The 21,554-nt window shown below is 42.4% G+C and overlaps 1 protein-coding gene across 9 annotated transcripts in view; it reads left to right on the top strand.

Annotated features, from left to right (window-relative positions):
- ptprfa (protein tyrosine phosphatase receptor type Fa) overlaps positions 1–21,554 on the top strand; it is a 234,180-nt gene that overhangs the window by 158,101 nt on the left and 54,525 nt on the right. For 5 of the 9 annotated variants that reach the window (XM_068593170.1, XM_068593172.1, XM_068593167.1 and 2 more), the window contains 4 exons: positions 15,539–15,656; positions 17,034–17,615; positions 18,831–18,940; positions 20,589–20,845. In XM_068593170.1, the coding sequence (XP_068449271.1) occupies positions 15,539–15,656; positions 17,034–17,615; positions 18,831–18,940; positions 20,589–20,845 (1,067 nt within the window). The remainder of the gene's footprint in view (positions 1–15,538; positions 15,657–17,033; positions 17,616–18,830; positions 18,941–20,588; positions 20,846–21,554) is intronic. The other 4 variants (XM_068593176.1, XM_068593171.1, XM_068593175.1 and 1 more) reach the window with 1 other exon arrangement.

Genomic DNA, 21,554 nt, shown 5'->3' with positions numbered 1-21,554 from the left:
ATTGCTCTTCAGTGTTACGGTAACTTAGATTAATTTAACATAACCACAGCTACACCGCAAAGGTCTTTCCCCGTAACATTCAAAGGGGCCGATCACACAGGACGCGACTTTTTAAAGCGCAGCCGCTTAAAAAAACGTCTTGACAAAAACGCACCAGGTGTTTTTTTTAAAAACTCGCCAGGCGGTTTTTAAAATTTTTTTTTAAGAGAGTACGGTAAATACCTATCCGCGAATTGTGTCTCGATGACAAGTGCTTTCAGTTGTACTTTCGGCTGAGCAGGAGTCACTTGGAGCGGCAGAGTCGTGTTTATCTAGAATTGTAAAGCTTTTTGTAGTTAAATACCGCTAACATTAGTGCCGTGTCGGAGGTTTCCATTTTCTTTTGATTTCCCTGCCGTTCATACCACACAAAACCACAAAGGAATAAATCCCGCCTCCTGCTTGATCCGATTGGCTGCCTGGGCCGAGTGTGACAGTGACGCGCGAGTCCGCGCAGTGTGCATAAAAGTTGAGAATATTTTAACTTTTAAACGCACTGAAAAAACGCATCGCGCAGCATTTAGAAAGCGCGCATGAAAGGTGCGCCTTACAATAGGGAATCAACGGTTTTGCAAGCAACGCGGTTTTTTTTAGAGTCGCGTCTGGTGTGATCAGCCCCATAGGCATCTGGTTAAATACCGCCTCTAATCAGCAGGCCCTAGTTTGCACCATAAGTGCAGGTGATATCACTTACTTCTTTACACATGTTAAGTTAGAAAAGCTTTACCTTTAAACCTTCACTCAAGGTAGAAACACACCCCAACCAAATAACAACATGGGCCAACTTTTCGTGACTCCTCCATCCGTGCTTTTTCAAGGAAACCAGATCGCTCCATCAGACAAAAACTAATAACATGTTTAATTGCTTTGTTAGAACAATGCAGATAAACTTCTGTCTATGCAAAAAATAACTAACATTTGGAAAAGAAATTACCTATTCTGGCTGCAAATAACCTGTTTAACACTGAATATCTTTCAAGATAACAGTAACGTTCAACCTGCGTGTAACACGATCCTGTTCCCTCGGTAAGTTCCCCACTCCGTGCACAATAACTCAGAATTCCAGATAATCGGTTGGTAATGAACTTTATTTGTATCCACTCCCGCAGACCACTTGGCAGCAGTCACCTCCCGTCTCTCCACAATGTATTTCCTACTGCTCTATATATTGGGGCAAGCAATCAGCCTCAGCTGAGAGCAATCAGTCCTCATCTCCAGCACCTGTTCCTGAGTCACCCCCCAAACCACACCCCTCTGCAGCTGAGCAGAACCACACCTCTACCACACTGTGAAAACAGAGTGAGTGCAGATGTGTGAGCATCAGGTTGTATCAGTATTAGTGGCCGCAGTGAGCTGCTTTCCTCTACACATATTTTATGAACGGGGTTGTAGATTTGATACGGTCGCTCTCAGTTCATGCTCAATGTTGAGTTGAGATCTGTTTTCTGTTTGAGAGACGCAACAGCACAAAAGATGACGTATAAAGTGCTCATGTTCAAGGAGAGTGTTGGTCCAGAAACCTCCAGGTAGCGTTCATCCTGTTCTCCATAGTTTCATGTTGAAGTGTCCCATCAGTGTATAAGTGTAAGTTAGTCCTGATGGACAGGTGGTACCTTAGCTCCTCCCATCAGTGTGTGAATGGTGAATGGATGAATGATGACATGTCGTGTCGCTTTGAGTGGTCAGAAGACTAGAAGAGCGTACAGTCCATTTACCATTTACTAATAAGGCGATTAAAAGATAATTTTACCTAAAAAATTGAATTGACCATTTCATTAAAAGTACATTTTCCCTTGAACCACTTTAAATGGATTTTCTAAGGTGGCAGGCAGGCTACTTTATATCTTTATGAGTGTGTTTTAGCAGCTCCAAGGACAAAACATTTAATTAAAATAACAATATGTTGATTTAAAATACTGATGTTGACGCATTTTTTGTGTTCACACCATATAGCCCATCCATTCTGAAGCTAGCCACAGCAAACAATGTCTCTTTCTTTTTTAATTGAATGTCAGACTGTCTCTCCGTTACTTAAGATGAAATGAAACCGACAGTTTCCCACAAAAGGAGTCTGCCATTGGTCCTGGAAGACATTTGGGTCCTTTGTCTCTGTCTTTTGCAGCTGAAGCTTTCTGCACTGCTGCTGCTGAATTGTTGGTTCAGTGACACGCGCCAAAAGAACTGCAGACAGTTTACTAGAAGGCTGCAATAAACACAGCTGGTCCCTATAGGCGTTTCATGAGAAATTGATCCCCTGAAAAACAACAAATGATGAGGTTACATAGCCACAGGAATATCATACTTGCATTATTTTGTTAAGAGAGAACAATCCGCTTCACCACCTTATTCTTATGCTGCATTCACACCAAAAGCGTTACGCTGAGTTGCGTAAACCAATCAAACTGCCGCTGGTCTGCCTGAAGTAGCACTGTAAGCTGCCGTCATTCAGATGCTGTTCCTGGAGGAGTCGGAGCAGTGTGTCCCTACAGATAATATTCTGAAACACAAATAGTGCAGGAAATAGTGCAGTAAACTCACACGAGTAAAGCAGTGCAAAAATCCGCATCCCATTTCGTGTGAACGCAGCGTTGGGACTTGATGAACAGATCCTGTTCCTTCTGTTGATGAAAGTAACATTTCTACTGCAAGAACTGATGATGTGCAGAGATGTGCCTGCACGTGACATCCCTTCGCTCTTTCCCTGACTCCTCCATTGTATTGGGCTGATCTCTCAGACCCTGAACAAATGAAACCAACCCTTCGAACAGAGTCCCACCTGTTACTCCAAGGTACAATGCACTCTTGGATTGTCATGAAGGTGTGCTATGTAGAGTGAGACTTTGAATCTGCCCCGTCTGGCAGAGAAGAAACACAATGTTGATCAGTACAGCGGTCCTGCGTCCGCCCTTTTGCATTGTCCTTTTGCTTTAAGCTTGGACTCTGTCAAGATAGGCTAACCGTTCTCTCCAACCAGACTGGGTCTCCGGGGGAACTTTGCTAGGCAGAATAACAGCCATTACAGTCATCACAAGTTCAGAGGAATCCATCCTCATAATGTACAAGTTCCACAACAGAGCCAGTGATACGTCCAATGATGAAGCCCAGTAATGCATCAGTTACTGTAAGAAATAAGGATGCTTACTCAACACTGGAGCCACTTTGTCTCCCTGGCGCTTCAGATAATTCATCTTTTTCTTTTTAATTTAGAGCATGAGCTGCACTTTGGCCAGGGAATGGAGCTGATTTTAACTTCGCCATTACATTGTTTATGATAACAGCTTTTATTTATTTGTTGTAAGAGGCTGAGAAGGCAAAAGCCCTTTGTCTTGTGTTTCTGGTGAGTCAGCAAGGCCGCAAGGCAGAACACAAGTGCCCGGTGCCTCTGAATCACTGCTGCTCCAGCCCCCGGCACGTGCTGGGAGTAAAATAAGGTGACCATTGTCCTTTGGCCTTCATCAGTAAAGCAGACACTTTATTAGCAAAAAGGGCTCCTTAAAGTTAAAAGTAAATGTTATTTAAGGTGATTATGAAATATAATGGTTCCACAAAGACCTTGATGTCCACTTTAACATTGTTCTCTGTAGCTTTATGATGAAATTGTTCCTCATAGACTAAATAGGAGGCTTAAAGGTCACAGGAGCAGGGGTGAGATGTTTTAAGTGAGTGATAATTATATTTTATGCTGATAGCAAGATATGAAGATTAAAGCTGGCAAAGTTGAGTGTTTCTTCCGTCCACGCTCTGGGTATTCATTATAGACATGATCCTAATTTCCTTTTTCAACAATGGCCAAAATTGACCCTTCCCTAAGTTTTAATTGTGTGATTTTATTGAAGAAAAAAGCACTATAACAAAGTTAACAGATAACATGTAGAATAGTGGATGGTTTACTGTTGAACTGATTTTTGGAACGGAGGAAAGAAATCCTCCGTTCCTTGTAGACCGGCTGCAATAATACAATTAAACAACAAAGAGATCCGTATCTGCCAAAATAGATCAGCAATTAATACCGGCGGGAAAAACATGTGATGTCTAAAAGTTATATTTGCACCCTCTTTTCTTTTGTGATGATCCATTGCACCACTAGTAGCTAGCGTAGCATAGATGTGCTAAAGGTAGGTAGTGTTTTGCTAACGTACTGTGCTCATGTTAGCTCAACAGGTTTGTACATAGGAAGCAGGATGTTAGAAACACAAGTTTCCATCCAACATCTCCATGTAACAAGTATCATTATTATGCAACGTTTCCCCATGACTATCGAGCTCCAAATCTCTATTTCAGATTCTGAAACAAATGCATGAGCGTCTGTGGAGCAGAGCCAATTGTGGGAAGATGGTCATAGCTCGCCCATGCTATGCCATGATTAGTCAGTCTGGGCCCAAGGGCTGGATCGAGCAAAGCTTCAATTTAGATGCAAATCAAGTACATTGATCTTGCACGTCCCTCCTTACATGCACAAGACCAACCTCGTTTCTTACTTTGTTTTTGAATCTGCCAGTCATTTTTCAACTGATCTTTTATGTCTATTAAGCATATGTGCTCATAACTCATAAAAACACTTTTCCAGTATTACTGTAGTTACACTGGCACATGTGGCTGCTTGTTGTGAATGATTAAATAAACATGCATGAGGTAGAGAAGCAACGCTTCCTTCAGCTCACCCAAACACTTGTCACCCACCATCCCTGGAGAAGATAAAAGGGCTCCAACAACTAATGGCCAAATGTCATGTGCTCTTCCAGCAGAAACCCCTCATCACCCCCTCTGTATCTTTCACTCTGGGTCTTTGTTTGTCTCTTTCTCTCATTCTGCTCTCAGCACAACCTCAGGGATGAGCTCTGATGTCTAAAGAATAGATGAGAAACTGAAAGTGTGATTTTCTTTTGCCCCAGATTACTGACTATGAATAGATCCCAGTGACAGAAGACACAAAGCAATAACAGTGCAGCAGTAATTACAGGACTTGTACCTTTCTTTCACTCATTAGAAACAGTCTCACCGTGTTAAACAGAGAGAAAAGCAATGCTGTTTTACTTTGTCACTGGTTTGAGAACTTTTGCTTGCCACATTGGGAACATTGATTTGTTTGGGATCAAATGAAGTTGGTTTTATTTCATGAACGCTGGCATGAGTACACATAACATTATATAAATATCTATTCATAGGCAGGGGAAGAATCGCTAATGAATCCCGAAATGTATTTTGGCGGAGAACGAGCTACAGTAAAACTTTCTTTTACACATTAATGGTTAACTTAAAACTTTGTAATTAATCAATATTGATGAACTCATTTTATTTTTTGTCAGAGCATTTGATGAATTGATTGCTGTAATCGAAATGACCCACCATAAACAACCTGCTGCTGTGGTTTAATGTCTGTGATGTCATCAATGACAATGTCATATGAACCCGGTGTGTCATCATCTCATAGCTCATATTCTGTGAGTTACATTTACTTTTTCTTACTGTTGTTTAGTACCGTGGTAGCAGTATATGTACGTAGCGTTGCAGATTTTTGAATTGCCAATAAATGGGCTAAAACATGCAGAAACACTGTATGCTATACTCATAATGGTAACAGTATGAAATTCGTAACAACACACTCCGGTTAGACAAATTTAGACATTTTTAATTGCTGCAGGGAATCCAGGAATTTCCATGTATTATTTTCCAACCCATTTACCAAAGTCATTGCACTGGATGGTTTCACCCAACTGGAAGAGGAACGAGCCTGAACAAGAACTCTGAATGCTTCTGGTCATTAAGGCACAAAAAGTTATTAAGCAGCGGCTCGCTAAAGGAAGAGAGGTTTTCCTCTGGGCAACACAGTGGGGTCATGTCCACTATGAGTGCAGACAAACATTATGACGTTAATACAGAAAAGGGGAAATACGTTATAATGCAGTTATTCTCAACTTTGTGGGCTGTGGAGGTGAGAACATGTATAATTGTATGACTTGGTATGTAATCACGTGACATGGCACCTGGCATGGCATTGTCCAACTTTGCACGTGACTTCAACTCAAGAATGCCTAAGGGGCTTTTCTTCAGGTTTGGCACAAACACCCAGCTGGAATCAAAGAGGAACTGATTTACATTTGGCAGTGTCAAGTCACTCTGACCTCATAAAACACGTTTCTAAATCATAACTCAAAAATTGATTTGCTTATAACTTGAGGCATAAAACTGCAAAGTGGTCAAATATATTTTTTCTAATATATTTAGGAAAGTTTTTTTTTAATCAGAAGTGGCCTTTCAGTAACAAAAAGGTTGATGACCTCTTCCTGCTGCCGAGCCTCTAGATGAGCTGAAGCAGACTCTCACCAGCTTTTCTGTTGAATGTCTCTCTAAGTCACTCAGCAAGGACGTCTCATCAGCATGGACAGGACTTGGCTTGTCCCGTGGGACTCAGGAGAAGAATTTTTATTATACACACACACACACACACACACACACACACACACACACACACACAAAGGGAGAGTGAAAAACTATAACTAATGCCTTGTGGTTGTTTGCCTCCTCCAAACAGTAACGATGCAGTCTACAACATATCTTCCCTCATCCATTCATCCTACATGTGTGTGTAAAGTTGTCAAAGTAGTTCTCTGAGTGTACTAACAGTGTTCTCCTGCCCCCGGCTCACTCAACCAGTCTGTCCTCAGCTATCCTCCTTCTGGCCCAACAGAAGTGTGTTGCGGATGATGAGCTGCCACTGGGAGCCCATGTGGACATCACAGGGGCGGATGTAAGAGAGCGTGTGTCTGTTCACGGCTCTGTGGGCGTGTTGGCCTGGCGTCACAATAGTCTGAAGGAGGAGTGCTGCAGATGAGCGGGTTCGTGACAGACGTAGGGGGAGCTGTCGCAGTAAACTGCTTTGTGGGGGCAGCAGAGAAGAAGAGGAGGGACCGTGTTTGTGATGTGTAAACAGTCAGGCAGGATTGTACAGCGTGCTGCAAGTTGTATGCTCGTGTTTGACAACTTTACACACACATCTAGTATGAATGGATGAGGGAAGACATGTTGTAGACTGCAGCGTTACTGTTTGGAGGAGGCAAACAACCACGACGCATTAGTTCTAGTTTTTCACTCATCTCCCTTTGTGTGTGTGTGTGTGTGTGCGTTTGAGGAGTTGTCGCTGTAAACTCTGTTCGATTTTATTCTGGAAGATGGGTTGTTGTTTTACTTGTGGGATGAATATCTGCATCGTGCTTTGGTCCGCAGAACATCACAGAACATTGCAGAACATGTGTGCATGTGGAGCCTGTGCAGCAGTGATGCTTCAGCCTCTAGTACAGTGTGTCAAACATACGGCCCGCGGGCCGGATCCGCCCTGTCAGAGTGTTCAATCCCCCTCAACCCCCCCTAAAAAATATATATATTTTTTTTAGACTAAAATTAGCAGAGCTGGGATTCAAACCTCTGATTATAAGACAGACATGCAAACCATTGATCTACAGCCGCAATTGATGTGAACACTGATATTATTGTGTTAGAAGTCGTTAAACATGGATGACGTCATGAAAGTGGCGTCACAAACGTGTCACAAAGCGAGGGAATCTGCAGAGGAGAGCCCAGGCAGATTAACAGAGGGCTGATGTCTGAATTTTTAGTCTTTATGTTTCTAGTTAATTGTTGAAAGACCTTAAAACAGAGTTTGTCATCTAAAGACCTTCACCAATGATTTAAACAGAGAAACATTGTCGTTAATTATGCGTTATTATGCTGTGATTTTACTGGTCCGGCCCATTTGAGTTCAAAATGGGCAGCATGTGGCCCCTTCACCAAAACGAGTTTGACACCCCTGCTCTAGTATGTCTTCCTCTTGAATCCCTGATCACATGACTAGAGTCACGGTGCTGTGTTTTCTGGTACGTTATATGTAGATTCATGCTTCTGTTGGTTCATCCTCCAGTAAGCATCCCCAGAGAGCCGTGCCGAGCACGAGAGGTTCAGTGTCTTTGTTCTTTTTCCACAATGTTATTATATTTAATATAATTTATATAGTTACTATGAGTATAAATTAAAACTTTATAGTTATAGTTTTGATATTTCCCACAACTCATGAGCCAACTTAGACTTAGGCAGAGGTTAGAGCTCATCTCCGGTGCAAGTTATTCATGAAGGAGTCGATAATGGTCTGTTTATTAATGCTGTACTGCTTGTTGAAGGATATTTAATGTTTAGTTATTTATGTCATATGGAGTGTCTATCTTGGTGTTAACATCTATAAAGAGAATATGTGTTCTCACTTTCATCCCTTGGATTTAATTTACTAAGTACCACCCACATTATGGATATTTTATATAAGTCCACTGTCATCTCTACAGTCTTGAGCTTGTTCAGCTGCAGGTGGTTCTGACCACACCAAAGGACCAGCTGTTCAACCTCCCGTCTGTACGCAGACTCGTCACCGTTCCTTATGAGGCCGATGACCGTTGTGTGTTCTGCGGACTTCAGGAGTTTAATGGGTCCCCAGAGAGCACACATCCCTGGGGGGCGCCAGTGCTTACGGTCCGGGTGCTGGATGTGATTTTTCCCAGCATCACCTGCTGCGTCCTGTCTGTCAGGAAGTTTGTAACCCACTGACAGGTGGGGGCTGGCACAGTGAGCTGAGAGAGTTTGTGATGAGATAAATGTCCTTATTTTTCAAAGAAAAGCACTGTTTTTCAATGAAGATATCATTAAATGAATCAGAAATACACTCTATACATTGTTAATGTGGTAAAGGATTATTCTAGGTGGAAACGTCTGGTTTTGAATGAAATATCTACATCGGTGTATAGAGGCCCATTTCCAGCAGCTATCACTCCAGTGTTCTGATGGTACATTGTGTTTGCTAATCACCTTAGAAGACTAATGGAAGAGTAGAAAACCCTTGTGCAGTGATGTTACGCAGCTAAAAACAGTTGTGCTGCTGAGAGAAGCTTTACAACTGGTGCTCCTTTGAGCTCGTTGAGTATCTGGAGCATCACATGTGTGGGTTCAATTATACTCTCAAAATGGCCAGAAAGAGAATTTTCATGTTAAACTCGCCAGTCTATTCTTGTTCTTAGAAATAAAGGCAGAACTTGCCAAGAATTGGAAAATGTGTCTAGGCGACCCCAAACTTTTGAACGGTAGTGTATATATAAGTGGATGCTGGAGTCGGAGTTGGCAGGATTAACCAGCTTCACCGCAACAGCGTTTGCAAAAGTCCGCCTTATGTAACCTACTTGAGGCGCTACGCCACCTAACAGTTAATAAAAGAGTAAGACATTTCTTAACTAAACCAAAAGCAGTGCACAAAATGCTTCCCACTCATTAAAAGCATCTACAAAAATCTGCCTCAGGCTGACAGAAGGCTCTCACTGGGAATCCACATCAAAAAAGTGAGACCTCTTTGCTCCACACACGCCTGTCAGCCTGACGCTTTGCTCTCAATCAGCTCAGTTGTGTTGACCAGGAGAATTAAAACCACAGACGCTCCAAGAGGAGAAAGAACAGCTGGGAGCTCTGCCTGAATCGTTTGTTGGCCCAATCAATTTAATGTCAATTCTTATTAATACCAGGTGTAATCTCGATCAGATGTTATTGTCCAGATAATTATCCATAATCCAGGGAGAGATGGGGTCATTGACTCAATACAATAAATAAAAACACATCTGTTCATACAGACTTTTGTGTGTTCGTACAGTCTGTCATGTGTTTATACAGACTGTCATGTGTTCATACAGACTGTCATGTGTTCATACAGACTGTCATGTGTTTATACAGAATGTCATGTGTTCATACAGACTGTCATGTGTTCATACAGACTGTCGTGTGTTCATACAGATACAGACTGTCATGTGTTCATACAGACTGTCGTGTTCTTACAGACTGTCAGGTATTCACACAGACTGTAATGTGTTCATACTGTCTGTCATGTGTTCATACAGACTATCATGTGTTCATACAGACCATCATTTGTGGTCACTCTGCTATACAGACCTTTTTTTTTGCTCTATTACGGGCAAGGAGGTCACACATGGTGTGTGAACCGACCTGCGGAGCTGGTTTAACTACTCTGACGAGAAGAAAAAGCATTTTATGGTGGGTTTTCTTCAGTTACTTTAATTTTGTTTAAAGGTCTCTTGTTACAAGGGTTATGGTATTGTCGCAATTTTAATGAAGTTAAACAACCATGTGGTTGCAGAAATAATTATGGTGTTGTTTTTAAAACCTTTTTTGTTTTGTCAGACAATGAGCTGCTGTGGGTTTGGTGCTCGAGGACACTCTGTGGAGCACGCCTCCAACCTTGCCGTTGCTGCGTCACTAAGTCCAAATCCGCAACCAGTCACATTAGTTATAACAAAACAATCCAACACAACCGCGGCACTGAAACTCTGCACACACACAAGACATCACCGACGCGGCTGCGCACCATGAGGGGAGAAGCACGGGACGGACCTGCAGCGCTGTGGCTTGTTTTATGATTAAATACTACTGCAAATGTAAAAAAAGTAACAACCTGCATTTACTTGCACATAACCCTCCATAATCCTCTGTGCGTAAGACATCATCAGTTAATCCACCGACACGTCTCAGGCTTCAGCCTGAGATTCTAGGTCGAGGTTGTAGCTTCTTATCCTTCTTTCGTACGATGCCCCACTGACCAATCACAGCGCATGTTAATGGTTATGCTGGGCCACTGACCAATCATATACGTCCACACCATTTTGCAGGCCCTGCAAAAACATTACAATCCATGTAGCGTCTTTGTGAAAAACAATTAAATCATAAAATAGTTATAACTTTGTGATTCTGTTTAGACCAGCAGTGACGGCATTGCAGTCCCTTAAGGCCCACCACTGTTTTAATCAACATTCGGCTCCTGGGTTGTACTGACGTTGTGCAGTAGGTTGTTCTCTAAGCTTCACTCTTCACTTGTTGTGGTTCGTAATCCGGCCGATGGCAGTAGTGTCATCTGCAAACTTCACGACAGAGTTCTTTTCATGTTTGGGGGATCAGTTGTGAGTGTACAGCCTGAACAGGAGGGGGCTGAGCACACTGCCCTGGGGGGCTCCGGTGTTCAACACTAAAGTGGAAAAGGTTTGGCTGCCAATCTGAATTGCCTGAGGTCTGTTTATGAGGAAGATAAGATATACTTTATGTTCCTGCGGGGAAATTTGTCTCGGGGTGCAAGGTTTCCGAGTGCAAGATTTACCAATCTATATGAGAGAGATTATGTCGAAGGCAGGCGGCAACCTTTGGTTCTGCCGAGTGAAGCAGATACGGAAATGTCTTAAAACTTGCATTATCTCTCCTAAACACCAGGTGGCGACTTCTCTGGTTGTGTAGAAGTCTATGCTCCATGTGTTAAAGCTGATTCTCTCTCCTGGCGACCAGAGGGCGACTCCACTGGTTGTATAGAGGTCTGTGCTTCATGTGTTAAAGCTGAATTCTCTCTCCTGACCACCAGGGGGTGACTCCTCTGGTTGTATAGAAGTCTATATAAATGACTCGACTCCTCTCTTGATGTATTCCCTCAGGAAACATTGTAAACATGAGTTTATGTCTTAATCTCTAATTTCAAGTCTTTTTCAATACAGCATGATGTTCATTTAGTAAATTGTGGTCATTTAAAGTGAAATAAACCAGTGGTTCTTAAATAGGGTTAGGTGTCCATCCATTTAAAAATCCTTGAAAAATATTGATTTTAATAAATATTCAGTAAAATATAAGTGTACGTTTATATTTACATTGCTGTTGTTTTATATATTTAAAGTAGGGTATGCTTTAGGGCGGGGCCACTGACTCTTCCAGAGTGTCACTATGTCATTCCTGCGCACTCCAAACGTGGTAGCCTCTGTTCATTGGCTGTGAAAAAACAACATTGCAACGGCTAGAATTAATGATTTTAACACTGCAGTCCACAAACCAACAGGTTTCTTATATACAGTTCATAATCGAAGGCTGAGCTGAAACCAAACAACCTTCTTTTCTCAAAATGAGTGAGGACTGAGTTGAAATGAGACAATAGGACAACTACTTCCTTACTTCAGACGCCTTGCTTAGACCACACTGATCTATGAACCTTCATTTTGGTCTCAGCTACACACCTGTAAGATGTCACGACTGCATCTTGCACGGTTTGGACGTTATCACGAGGACAGACGGCATGATGACTCACACACAGACACACAAGAGGAAAACACCAACGTCCCAGCTAGTAAACCTGTCAAATTGAACATCTTTAATATCTGGGATGCAGGAACACAAACTAACCAACTGCATTAATGTCCACATGAAAATGCAAAACTACAATTGTAAAATACCACATGAGCCCTTTCTAGTTTCGGACTCATATAAATCTTCACCAATGACCTGTCACTGCAGACAAGCTGTGCCCTGACCGCTAAAAAAATTGATGTTTATTGGAAGGTAGTTTCTCCGTGTGGCAACAGTGGAAAAACCCAGCTGCTGGTCACAGTGATCCCCGTGTTATAGCCATGCTGAGTATGGCCACAATTCTATCAGGCCAGTCTTTTGCCTTTTTCATAGAAAGAAAACCCCTAAATGTTAAATTGTACTTCCCGTTTCTGCAGATCTTGGGCTCTGTTCTGTATTATTTCACATGTCCATCGAGTCGTCCTCTTAACGGTTGGTTCATTACAAAGAGAAACATACTTCAAAGGTATGCATCATTTGCCCAGGTTTGAGATGTTGTGATGCATCCTTAGAATTCAAATATTGAACAGCAGACAACAAAGTTCCAGTATTTGGGTTTAATGAATTACATCTCTGCATCATGTCCAGTAAGTGTAACCTATGGTTGCAGTCTCAGTATCACTGTTTTTATCCTACGGCTCTTTTGATGACAAACTGTGACCGATTGGGTCGAGCCAGAGTTCTTGGATCCATGAAGTGGTCTCTTGCGGCTGCAAAGTTTTACTCGAGCACATCATTTATTTTTCACAGCTTTGATACTGCCTTACACAATATTTCATCATTTTGATGAGGGAACAGCTCACTAGCAAGTAGCTAATTATGAGTTAGAATTAATGGAAAATAAACAGAGTAATGTTCTTTTTAAAAGTAGGATGCATGCACTCCTTTTATGAATTAAAGCTGCATTATTTTCACTGACTACCGGGGGGCAACACCTATGGTCGTATAGAAGTCTATGTTTCACGTGTTGAAGCTGGTCTTAATCTCCACAACGTTGTCTGGTCAACAGTCACAATGCGTTTTCACTTCATGAAAGTTGTTACATTTTGTTAAAAATATCTTATTCAGCTTTTGGTTGTACTTGTATAAGATGGCAATGGCCAAATTGTCAAACTTGATGCTTTAAAATCATTAAAAGTAAATTGTCACTTTGTTTGAGAGAGCTGTTAAATGTCCAAGTTGAGCCCCCAAGTTGGCGTTGACATCAGCAGTTGATGTTAGACACACAGGAAGTTGCTACGATTGATTGGCTCCCGTTAAACTAGGTATTCACCTCCTTAATGTAAAATGTTTCATCTGTTCAGGCCTTGGGAATTCATCCCCACAGACTCTGGCGTGCTGTGCGAAAATAGGCAGATGAAAGACCAAGTTGATTATTTTTTTTATTCTCTTCTCCAAATGCATGAAAGTCTCTGGCAGCAAAAGTGAAAAGGAATACCACCAGATTAAAATAATGAGGGCTTAGAGGACCTCAGTAGCTTCACATGAGTCATATTTCCCTCTTATCTTTCACCTTCTTAGCCCCGCAGAGAAGACAGGAGGGAGGGAGGGCTGTATCTTAGCGCTTTAGGCCCTGTGCACGTCTGCTTTTTTATATGCACAGAAGAACCGTTTTAAACATCCTGTGATGGATATAAAATTGCCATGCATGAAATAATAATTAGAGCGTTGGTTGTCGCTTGAACCCCTGGCTGCTCTGGCAAGGCCTCGCTAATTTGCACTGTCATCTCCGTAGATGGCACGGCAAGCCTGAGGCTGTAGGCGGAGGCGCCGGTCTGAAGGGGGGTATAACCTGCTGGGTGTTCTCTGCTGGAACGATCATCTTGTACCCACATCTCCACCACCATCCCGCTGACATTTTTCTCTCATCACAAGCTGCTTTATCTCTGCAACTCCTCTGCACTCATCACTCAGGAGCACCACTAGAATGGAATTATGTGCTATCTGAGAGGAATCGGCATTTTGCAAAGTCTTTTAATGGACTGCGAGCAGCTGACAGAAAGCATGTTGCTGTATTAACAAGGCGTGTTTGAGCAGTGGAGCAGCATGCATGAACGTGTGCTCTGTGGTGTGTGTGGGCACATTTCTTCTTACACGACATACCGAGTTTGATGTGCAGCTGAAGTCTTTTGCTTTTTTTGGCCTTTAGTGCTTTTCTAACGCGTGCGTCATACGTGAATGAGAAGTGTGAAATGACCAATGTATTAGATCTAGAAGCAATATTTTAGTAAAACTAGGCCTGGGACCTGGTTTATGCAGTCAGCTGAAGCTGAAGGCTGTTTTGGACGAAACTGTTCTGTGGAGCTCTTCCAACGCAAGCAGGGAGCCGAGAGTTCGCTATAAACTCTCTTAGCTTTACAGGGCTCTCAAGTGTAACGCATTGAGCGTGACTGTCACGCATCTCGGTCTTAAGTCACGTCCTCCCGCCACACATCGTATTTCTCACGCTGAAAAAAAACTCCAGGCTCTTTAATGTGCCGCAGCGCGCAGACATGACCTGGTCGCGCTGCCCTCACCACGGAGGATCAAACAAAAAGAAATGGGCTACAGCCAATCAGAAAAACGGATCTTTTGTGCATGTTGTATCCGGGTAAGATGTAATGACAGACGGGACTGGGGCCATTCGGCAGCGCGTATTTGTCGTAGTCACCGTCGTCTCTCTCTCTCTCTCTCTCTTCCCCCCCCCCCCCTCCCCCCGGTCCTCAAGCTCGTGTGAGCTACTTCCGGGCCACAACACAAAAACCTACGCAAAATTGAGAAAGAAGATTTTCACGCGGTACTTTAATTCTCGATTATCATGTTTAAGCACATCAAAGAAAATCAAATAACGGGTCGTTTTTCGTTTTTCGTTTTCCGTTTTCCGTTTTCGATTATCAAAACAGAAAACGGGTCATTTTCCGATTTTGGTTTTCTCATTTCAAAACGAAAATCCGTTGGCCGCAAAATTCACGGACCCCGCTGCTACTCATCTCACTGCAGTGTAGACCCAGTGGACCCTGTGTATTGTCAACATACCTCCAGGTTAGTCAAACTTGTTTTAATGACCATCACAGTTTATAGACTTTCTTCCTGCCACAGCGTTAACACCATCCAGCATCAACATCTAGGACCAGGAACCATGAAATACATAGAGGATTTCATCTAAATGCACTCTAGCTTCACATTCACGACCCTCACTGGATTTTCTCCCCAAAGAACAATTTAAAGAGTTTTGGAAATGCATTTTGTCACTTACCTTGTCTTATTTGTCGCTCTTTCTTCTTCGTCTTCTTCTTCTTCTTCTTTTCTGTGTCTTTTGACCACACAGGAGGCTATCGTAACAGGTCTGCTGCCAGAGACCACATACTCTGTGACTGTGGCTGCTTACACCACTAAGGGCGATGGTGCTCGCAGCAAGGCCAAGCTGGTCACCACCACTGGAGCAGGTGTGTGCTCTGTGTTGCATCCACCACATTTTGAAATGAAAGTTTTTCCTTTTTCTTCCCTCCATCTAAACAGTTTACTGTTTCTGACAGGCACTAGTGTTGTGGTTTGATTAGATTTAGACAAAAAGAACAGTTTGGGTTCAAAACAAGGGAACTCTGTTCATAATGTTTTAAAGTAGTGTTGTCGTCTCAAGGCGCTTTTTAAAAGGTCTCCTCTAGCACATTTTTTCTCAGTCGTCTCAGTCTCAGACAAAGAGGACACTGGATTTTATTTTATTTCAACTGCAGTGTGGTTTAAAAGCATTGTCTGATTTATTTGTCAAACTGTAATGAATTAGAATATAATTCACCTGTGCAAATACCTTTTGATTTTTCTCTCATATACGGCGGAAAATAGAAGTGAATGAAGAGGAATCCTGTTTTTCTAGGAATATGTGTATCTGTCAGATCAGTGAGTAGAGGAGTGCCGATGGTTTTTCATCTCTGACTTCTCAACCCCTTAAAGTCTTGGTCTTCTTGGTCATGACTACGACACTGCTTTAAAGCTATGTTTTTTGTTTCTTTATTTGACTTGCTAGCCATTGGTTTTCATTGTTTATGATAACATTGGCTAAGTAATTGCAGAGGTCATGGAACGTGGCCACCAAGTTAGAAATGGATCCAGCAGGGCAACAAGCACCAGAGGCAGACTAACAAATCTCTAACTTATTTTGAAGACAAAACAATTTGGTGAATGTTGAAATTACAACTCATTTTAAACATGAATTCAAGGTTGTAAACCCAATTGAAGATACACTTTTACTGTCTTACCTTTGCTGTTCACACAATTTTTACCGTGCAATGAGGAATTGTTTCCGACATTATTAGTACGTTAACCTTTGGATCCTTAGAGATGTCATTATTGTGTGCGAGCCTTCACCAGCAAGAGGGCGGGGCTTATCAACCCCCAAACCTTGTAATTATGACATCTTTAAAAACTAGTTCCCATATTCTCCACTGCAAAGCAACTAAAGTAGGATGCCGATGTGTTAAAGTGTCAGTGTGTAAGGTTTGGCAGCGTCTAGTGGCTAGGTTGTAGATTTCAACCAGCGAAAACTTCTCCAGCGTGTTGGAGAACTGCGGTAGCACCAATGCTCCGGCTCGAGGGCGCTTGGTTTGTGTGTTCTCGGCTGCTGGAGAAACATGGTGAAGTAAGCTGACCAAAACACAACCATTCTTAGTTTCAGGTGATAATTCATTAATGAAAGTGCTAAATATTATATCAATGTTACGAATAGATCACCCAAAATACTGCCCACTACCTTTAGAGTCATTTTAGTGTTCAAATATTGAATTGAGACATCTTAAGTGTAATCAAACTATGGGAATCTCTCCCAGTGCCTGGCAAGCCCAGTATGATGATCAGCACCACCATAGGGAACACTGCCCTGATCCAGTGGCAGCCTCCCAAGGAGATGGTCGGGGAGCACGTAGGATACCAGCTGCAGTATAAGAGGGCCGAGGAGGAGGCTTTCACCATCAAAGACTTCAGGAAGACAGACGATCATTTCACAGTGACCGGCCTCCACAAGGGAGCCACCTACATCTTCAAACTGTGCGGCAAAAACCGAGCGGGCAATGGGGAGGAGTACGTGAAGGAGATCAGCACCCCCGAGGACGTTCCCAGCAGCTATCCCCAGAATCTGAGCGTGGTCGGCCTTACCGCCACCTCCACCAACTTGGCCTGGGAGCCTCCTCCTCTGGCCGAGAGGAATGGGAAGATGGTGAAGTATGCGGTGGTGTACCGAGATATCAACAGCCAGCACAACAACACCAACAGCACCACAGAGACGCAGATGACTGTCCAGGGCTTGCAGCCGGACACAACCTACGACATCAGAGTGCAAGCCTTCACCAGCAAGGGGGCGGGGCCTCTCAGCCCCAGCATTCAGAGTCGGACCATGTCCACCTCCATGCCAGGTGAGACCTTCAAGAGAGAGAGACGTCCAAACAATCAGTAAAGGCTAGTTGATACATTTAAACTCTTGCAAAGATCCTGATAATAAATGTTCTGTGTGATATAGAACATAAGACAAGCTTGTGAGTGTGAGCCTCTGCCGTGCAGTTAGTTCTGTTCTGAGCAGAAGGAAACACAAGCGAATTTATTGCTTTCAGATTATATTGATCAATTTCCACAGGCATATATGCAACAATTTAAAAAAATATAACTCCAAAAGAAAACAAGTGTAAAAAGCATAGTTGGACTTAATAAATAGAAATAATCAAAATGCCCTGAGAAGACTTACATAGGTTTTGGGAATATTTGCATAACAGCATTCTATGTTTTAAAAAACACATTTTTAACCAGCCCTGTCTCCTAAAAATGGCATTCCCGTTCAACAACCCAACATTTCCAATTCTGTTTTTAATTCGGGAGGAATATTGAGAGTGCAGTTTATTTGTATGGAACGTCATGTTTAGAAGACAGAGTTGCTCCGCTAGAGCCGGACCGAGCCGGTCCAATAATCCATGAAGCTGCTGTGTGACGACTACAGGAGTTTAACCAGCTGCATGCAAAGAGCAGACGTTCTACAAGTTGTTGTTGTGGAGCATCATGACGGGTTACTGCAGGGCTTCATCTTTATCGCAGTAGAACGTGTAACAGACACACAAGTCCGTTCAGAGTGAAAACCCAGCGTTTTATTGTTAGGCTGTTTATAATGACATTGCTAGGGGTCCCTGTGTAATTGTTGTATATCAAAAATGTAACAGGCATATTCTGGTTCTTTTTTGTTTGTTTTATGAAGCGGATGTTTTTATTCCACATATTCAGATCAAATGAGAAGTTGTAACCATCTGCCACATCTGTTGTAGTAAAACGCTCTGTAGAGTTCAAAGGAACTGCGATAGTGTTGATGATTATGTGTGGAATCATTAGTGACTTGTTAAATATAACATTCTTTTGACTCATTATTGATATTCAAATATATTGATTAGTTCAGCTTTAAGTCATTGAAATTGGTCACCAAATTATTGCTGTATAAAAAATATAATTACTACATTGAGACGATGCTGTATCCAAATACTACAGAATGAACTCTCAGTTTGATAAATGAACAAATTGCTCATTTTAGCTTCAACTTGAATGGTCTCAGTTATATCCACAATGACATGAACCAGCTAATAATCACCCAGACCTTCCCTCAGCGTTCACCAAGAACTTTGCCGTGAAGGCTGTGATGAAAACCTCTGTCCTGCTGACCTGGGAGGTGCCAGAAACCTACAAATCCCAAGTGCCCCTCAAGGTAAGAGCATCCACACCGCAGCATTCCTTACTGATCCTCTAGAATCACGGAGATGAAGATCAACACACATGGCTCAACAGTAGAGACAAAAGAACGCAAAGTAGGATCTCATGTTCTACTCAAACTGCTTCCGAGACAACACAATGTGTCACTTTAGATGGAGAACAATTATACCTATTGAGTCTGACTTATCCTACAGAACCCTGAGTAAGTCCTTCTAGTTCTGAACACACGCTATGTAGATAATTAATGTTATTCAAACTCTTGGAAATAAAGCTTGTCCTTATAGGTAAACCTTTTTGTGTTCCTGGTAGAACCTTTTATAAAGGATTCCTTTCTGGAGGTTCTACCTAGAACCCTCTCTGAGGTGTTCCACCCAGAACCCTCTCTGAAATTTCTATCCAGAACCTTTCCATTGTTAAAGGGTTTAATCCAGAACACACTCTGAGGGTTCTACAGGAAGTTGTTTTATATTACAAGTATTTCATTTACTGGGGGCCTTTTGTATTACATTATGGTTACAATTAGAACCCTAAAAGGGTTCACATGGTGCCGTGCAACCCACATCAATTTTGGTTCCCGTCACAGTTTGTGTGGGTGTACGCTGGATTGTGGGCGTTCCCTTTTTACATCCACGCTTTCCAAAGGAAAGTGTCCCTGATGGTCTCACAGAGAACCCTTGAGAAACGCTTTCTTCACAAAGAGTGTCTCCAGAGGCAACGGGTTAGGGGTCAGGAGGAACCCTTTGAAACCCTGAGTTCTAAGAGTGAAATCATCAGGAGGTGATATCAATATAACCTAATGACTTCAGGAATGAAACCATTTTGCACATTTATATGAGATATCTGAGATATTCTCTTTTGCACTCTGTAGCAGAGCAGCTGCAACATAAATCATCAAGAAAATCAATTTGCAGCATATTAAACTGCCCGTAGCTGAACTTTATGTCTGGCTATTTGTTAAGGGACTTGGGTCAGCCATTTTGTTTAGCAACTAAACAAAAGTAACCAAGTCAATCATACTTACCTCATTGTAACACAAAACAATGACTCAACAAGGTCACACGTCTCACAAACTGTTGAGCTAGGAGACAATAACACAACCAAATGAACTAAAGCAATATCATTATTTAGTAAACAAATAAACATAAATGTATGTTTCATTAAAGGTTTGTCCTTAAAAAGTTGACAGTTTACAGCCATCTTATGAAAAGATACTTGAATATATTGGGGAACAAGCTCAATCGGTCTTTCATGGGATTCATTCAGTCTCCTATCTGCATTAAGAATGGAGCTGAAGTGAGGATATGGTTAGCTTAGCTTAGCATAAGGACAGTACGCATGCAAAACATACAGATAAGTTAGCGGTATCAATTGTATTTTCTAATTCGTAACGAGAAAGTTAGTCTGCGTCAAAGAGATGAGTTTATAGTACAAAGAAGAGAAGAGAAACATTGTCTGTGTTTCACTTAATGCTGATAATATTCAACTTTTTATGATACAAGTTGACTGATCGACAAACATTGAAACTTCATGACAGAATTTGGTTTCAATTTATTTGGAAAACGAAAAATAACTTTCTTCAAGTGAGACAGCCTTCTTTACATAGACGTGATGTCATCAGTGTTAAGAGCGTCCTCTGCCTTCAGATCCTCTACAACCAGCAGAGCGTGGAGGTTCATGGCGACCTGAAGAGGAAGCTCATCACACAGCTGCAGCCTGATACTCATTATTCCTTCGTGCTCATGAGCCGGGGGAACAGCGCCGGCGGCCTCCAGCAGCAGGTCTCCATTCGGACCGCCCCGGACCTGCTGAAGATGAAGCCGACTCGCCAGCAGCACGATGTGGAGGAGGGGGGCAGAGTGACCATCAGTCTGTCCAGGAGCCCCACGGAGGCCCCCGTCAGGTATGTGCGCTTTGTTTGGAGTGAAAGAAAAGCGCTGACTCATGACTTCATGACTTCATGGGTGCTGTGAGAAGTCTTCTCTCCTCCGTATCAGTTTAATATTAGAGTCATTGGAAATAATAAAGGCTAGCTTTGTATGGAAGAATTGGTGAATTCTTGAAGGAAACATTCACCACTTTGTAACTCGCTGTTCAAGCGGTGTTAATGAAACCCTGAGATGAGATGGTGTCTAAACGAGGCGTTAAAACCAGTGAAGCCCCAGAGACACTGCACAAAGTTTGCAAGCCAAATGATGATATTTGAAGGAAAGGGGAGGAGCTTCAGGCACGACATTCATCACCACTGATTATCTGATGCCTCTTCTCGAGACCCCATTCACCAAAGATGTGCTAATGTTATTACAATATCTTGACACTGTGTGCAATTTGACAGTTTTTTAATCTAATGTCAAGTTTGATATGTATGCCAGCTGTATTTGTTGATCTCTCATGACACGACTGACGTTACATCCTGCCATCAATAATAATAATTTGGCTGTGACTGCGTGTGGCTATTAGAGTTAATATTTTGTCGTTTAGAAAGCATTAAACGTCTGCATCCATAACAACGCACTACTCGCGCGGCAGCTAGGTTACGCTGCTTTGAGACCACACGCATCTCAGCTGCTTGTTTGTGCAGGTTTAGTGGTCGCAGGAGCAGCGGCATCCTT

The sequence above is a fragment of the Clinocottus analis genome, unplaced genomic scaffold (assembly GCF_023055335.1).
Source record: "Clinocottus analis isolate CAN_PGR_092001 unplaced genomic scaffold, fCliAna1.0.p SCAF_29, whole genome shotgun sequence".
NCBI lineage: Eukaryota > Metazoa > Chordata > Actinopteri > Perciformes > Cottidae > Clinocottus > Clinocottus analis.
The sequence above is the reverse complement of the archived record's forward strand: the minus strand, read 5'-3'. Positions and strand labels throughout refer to the sequence as shown.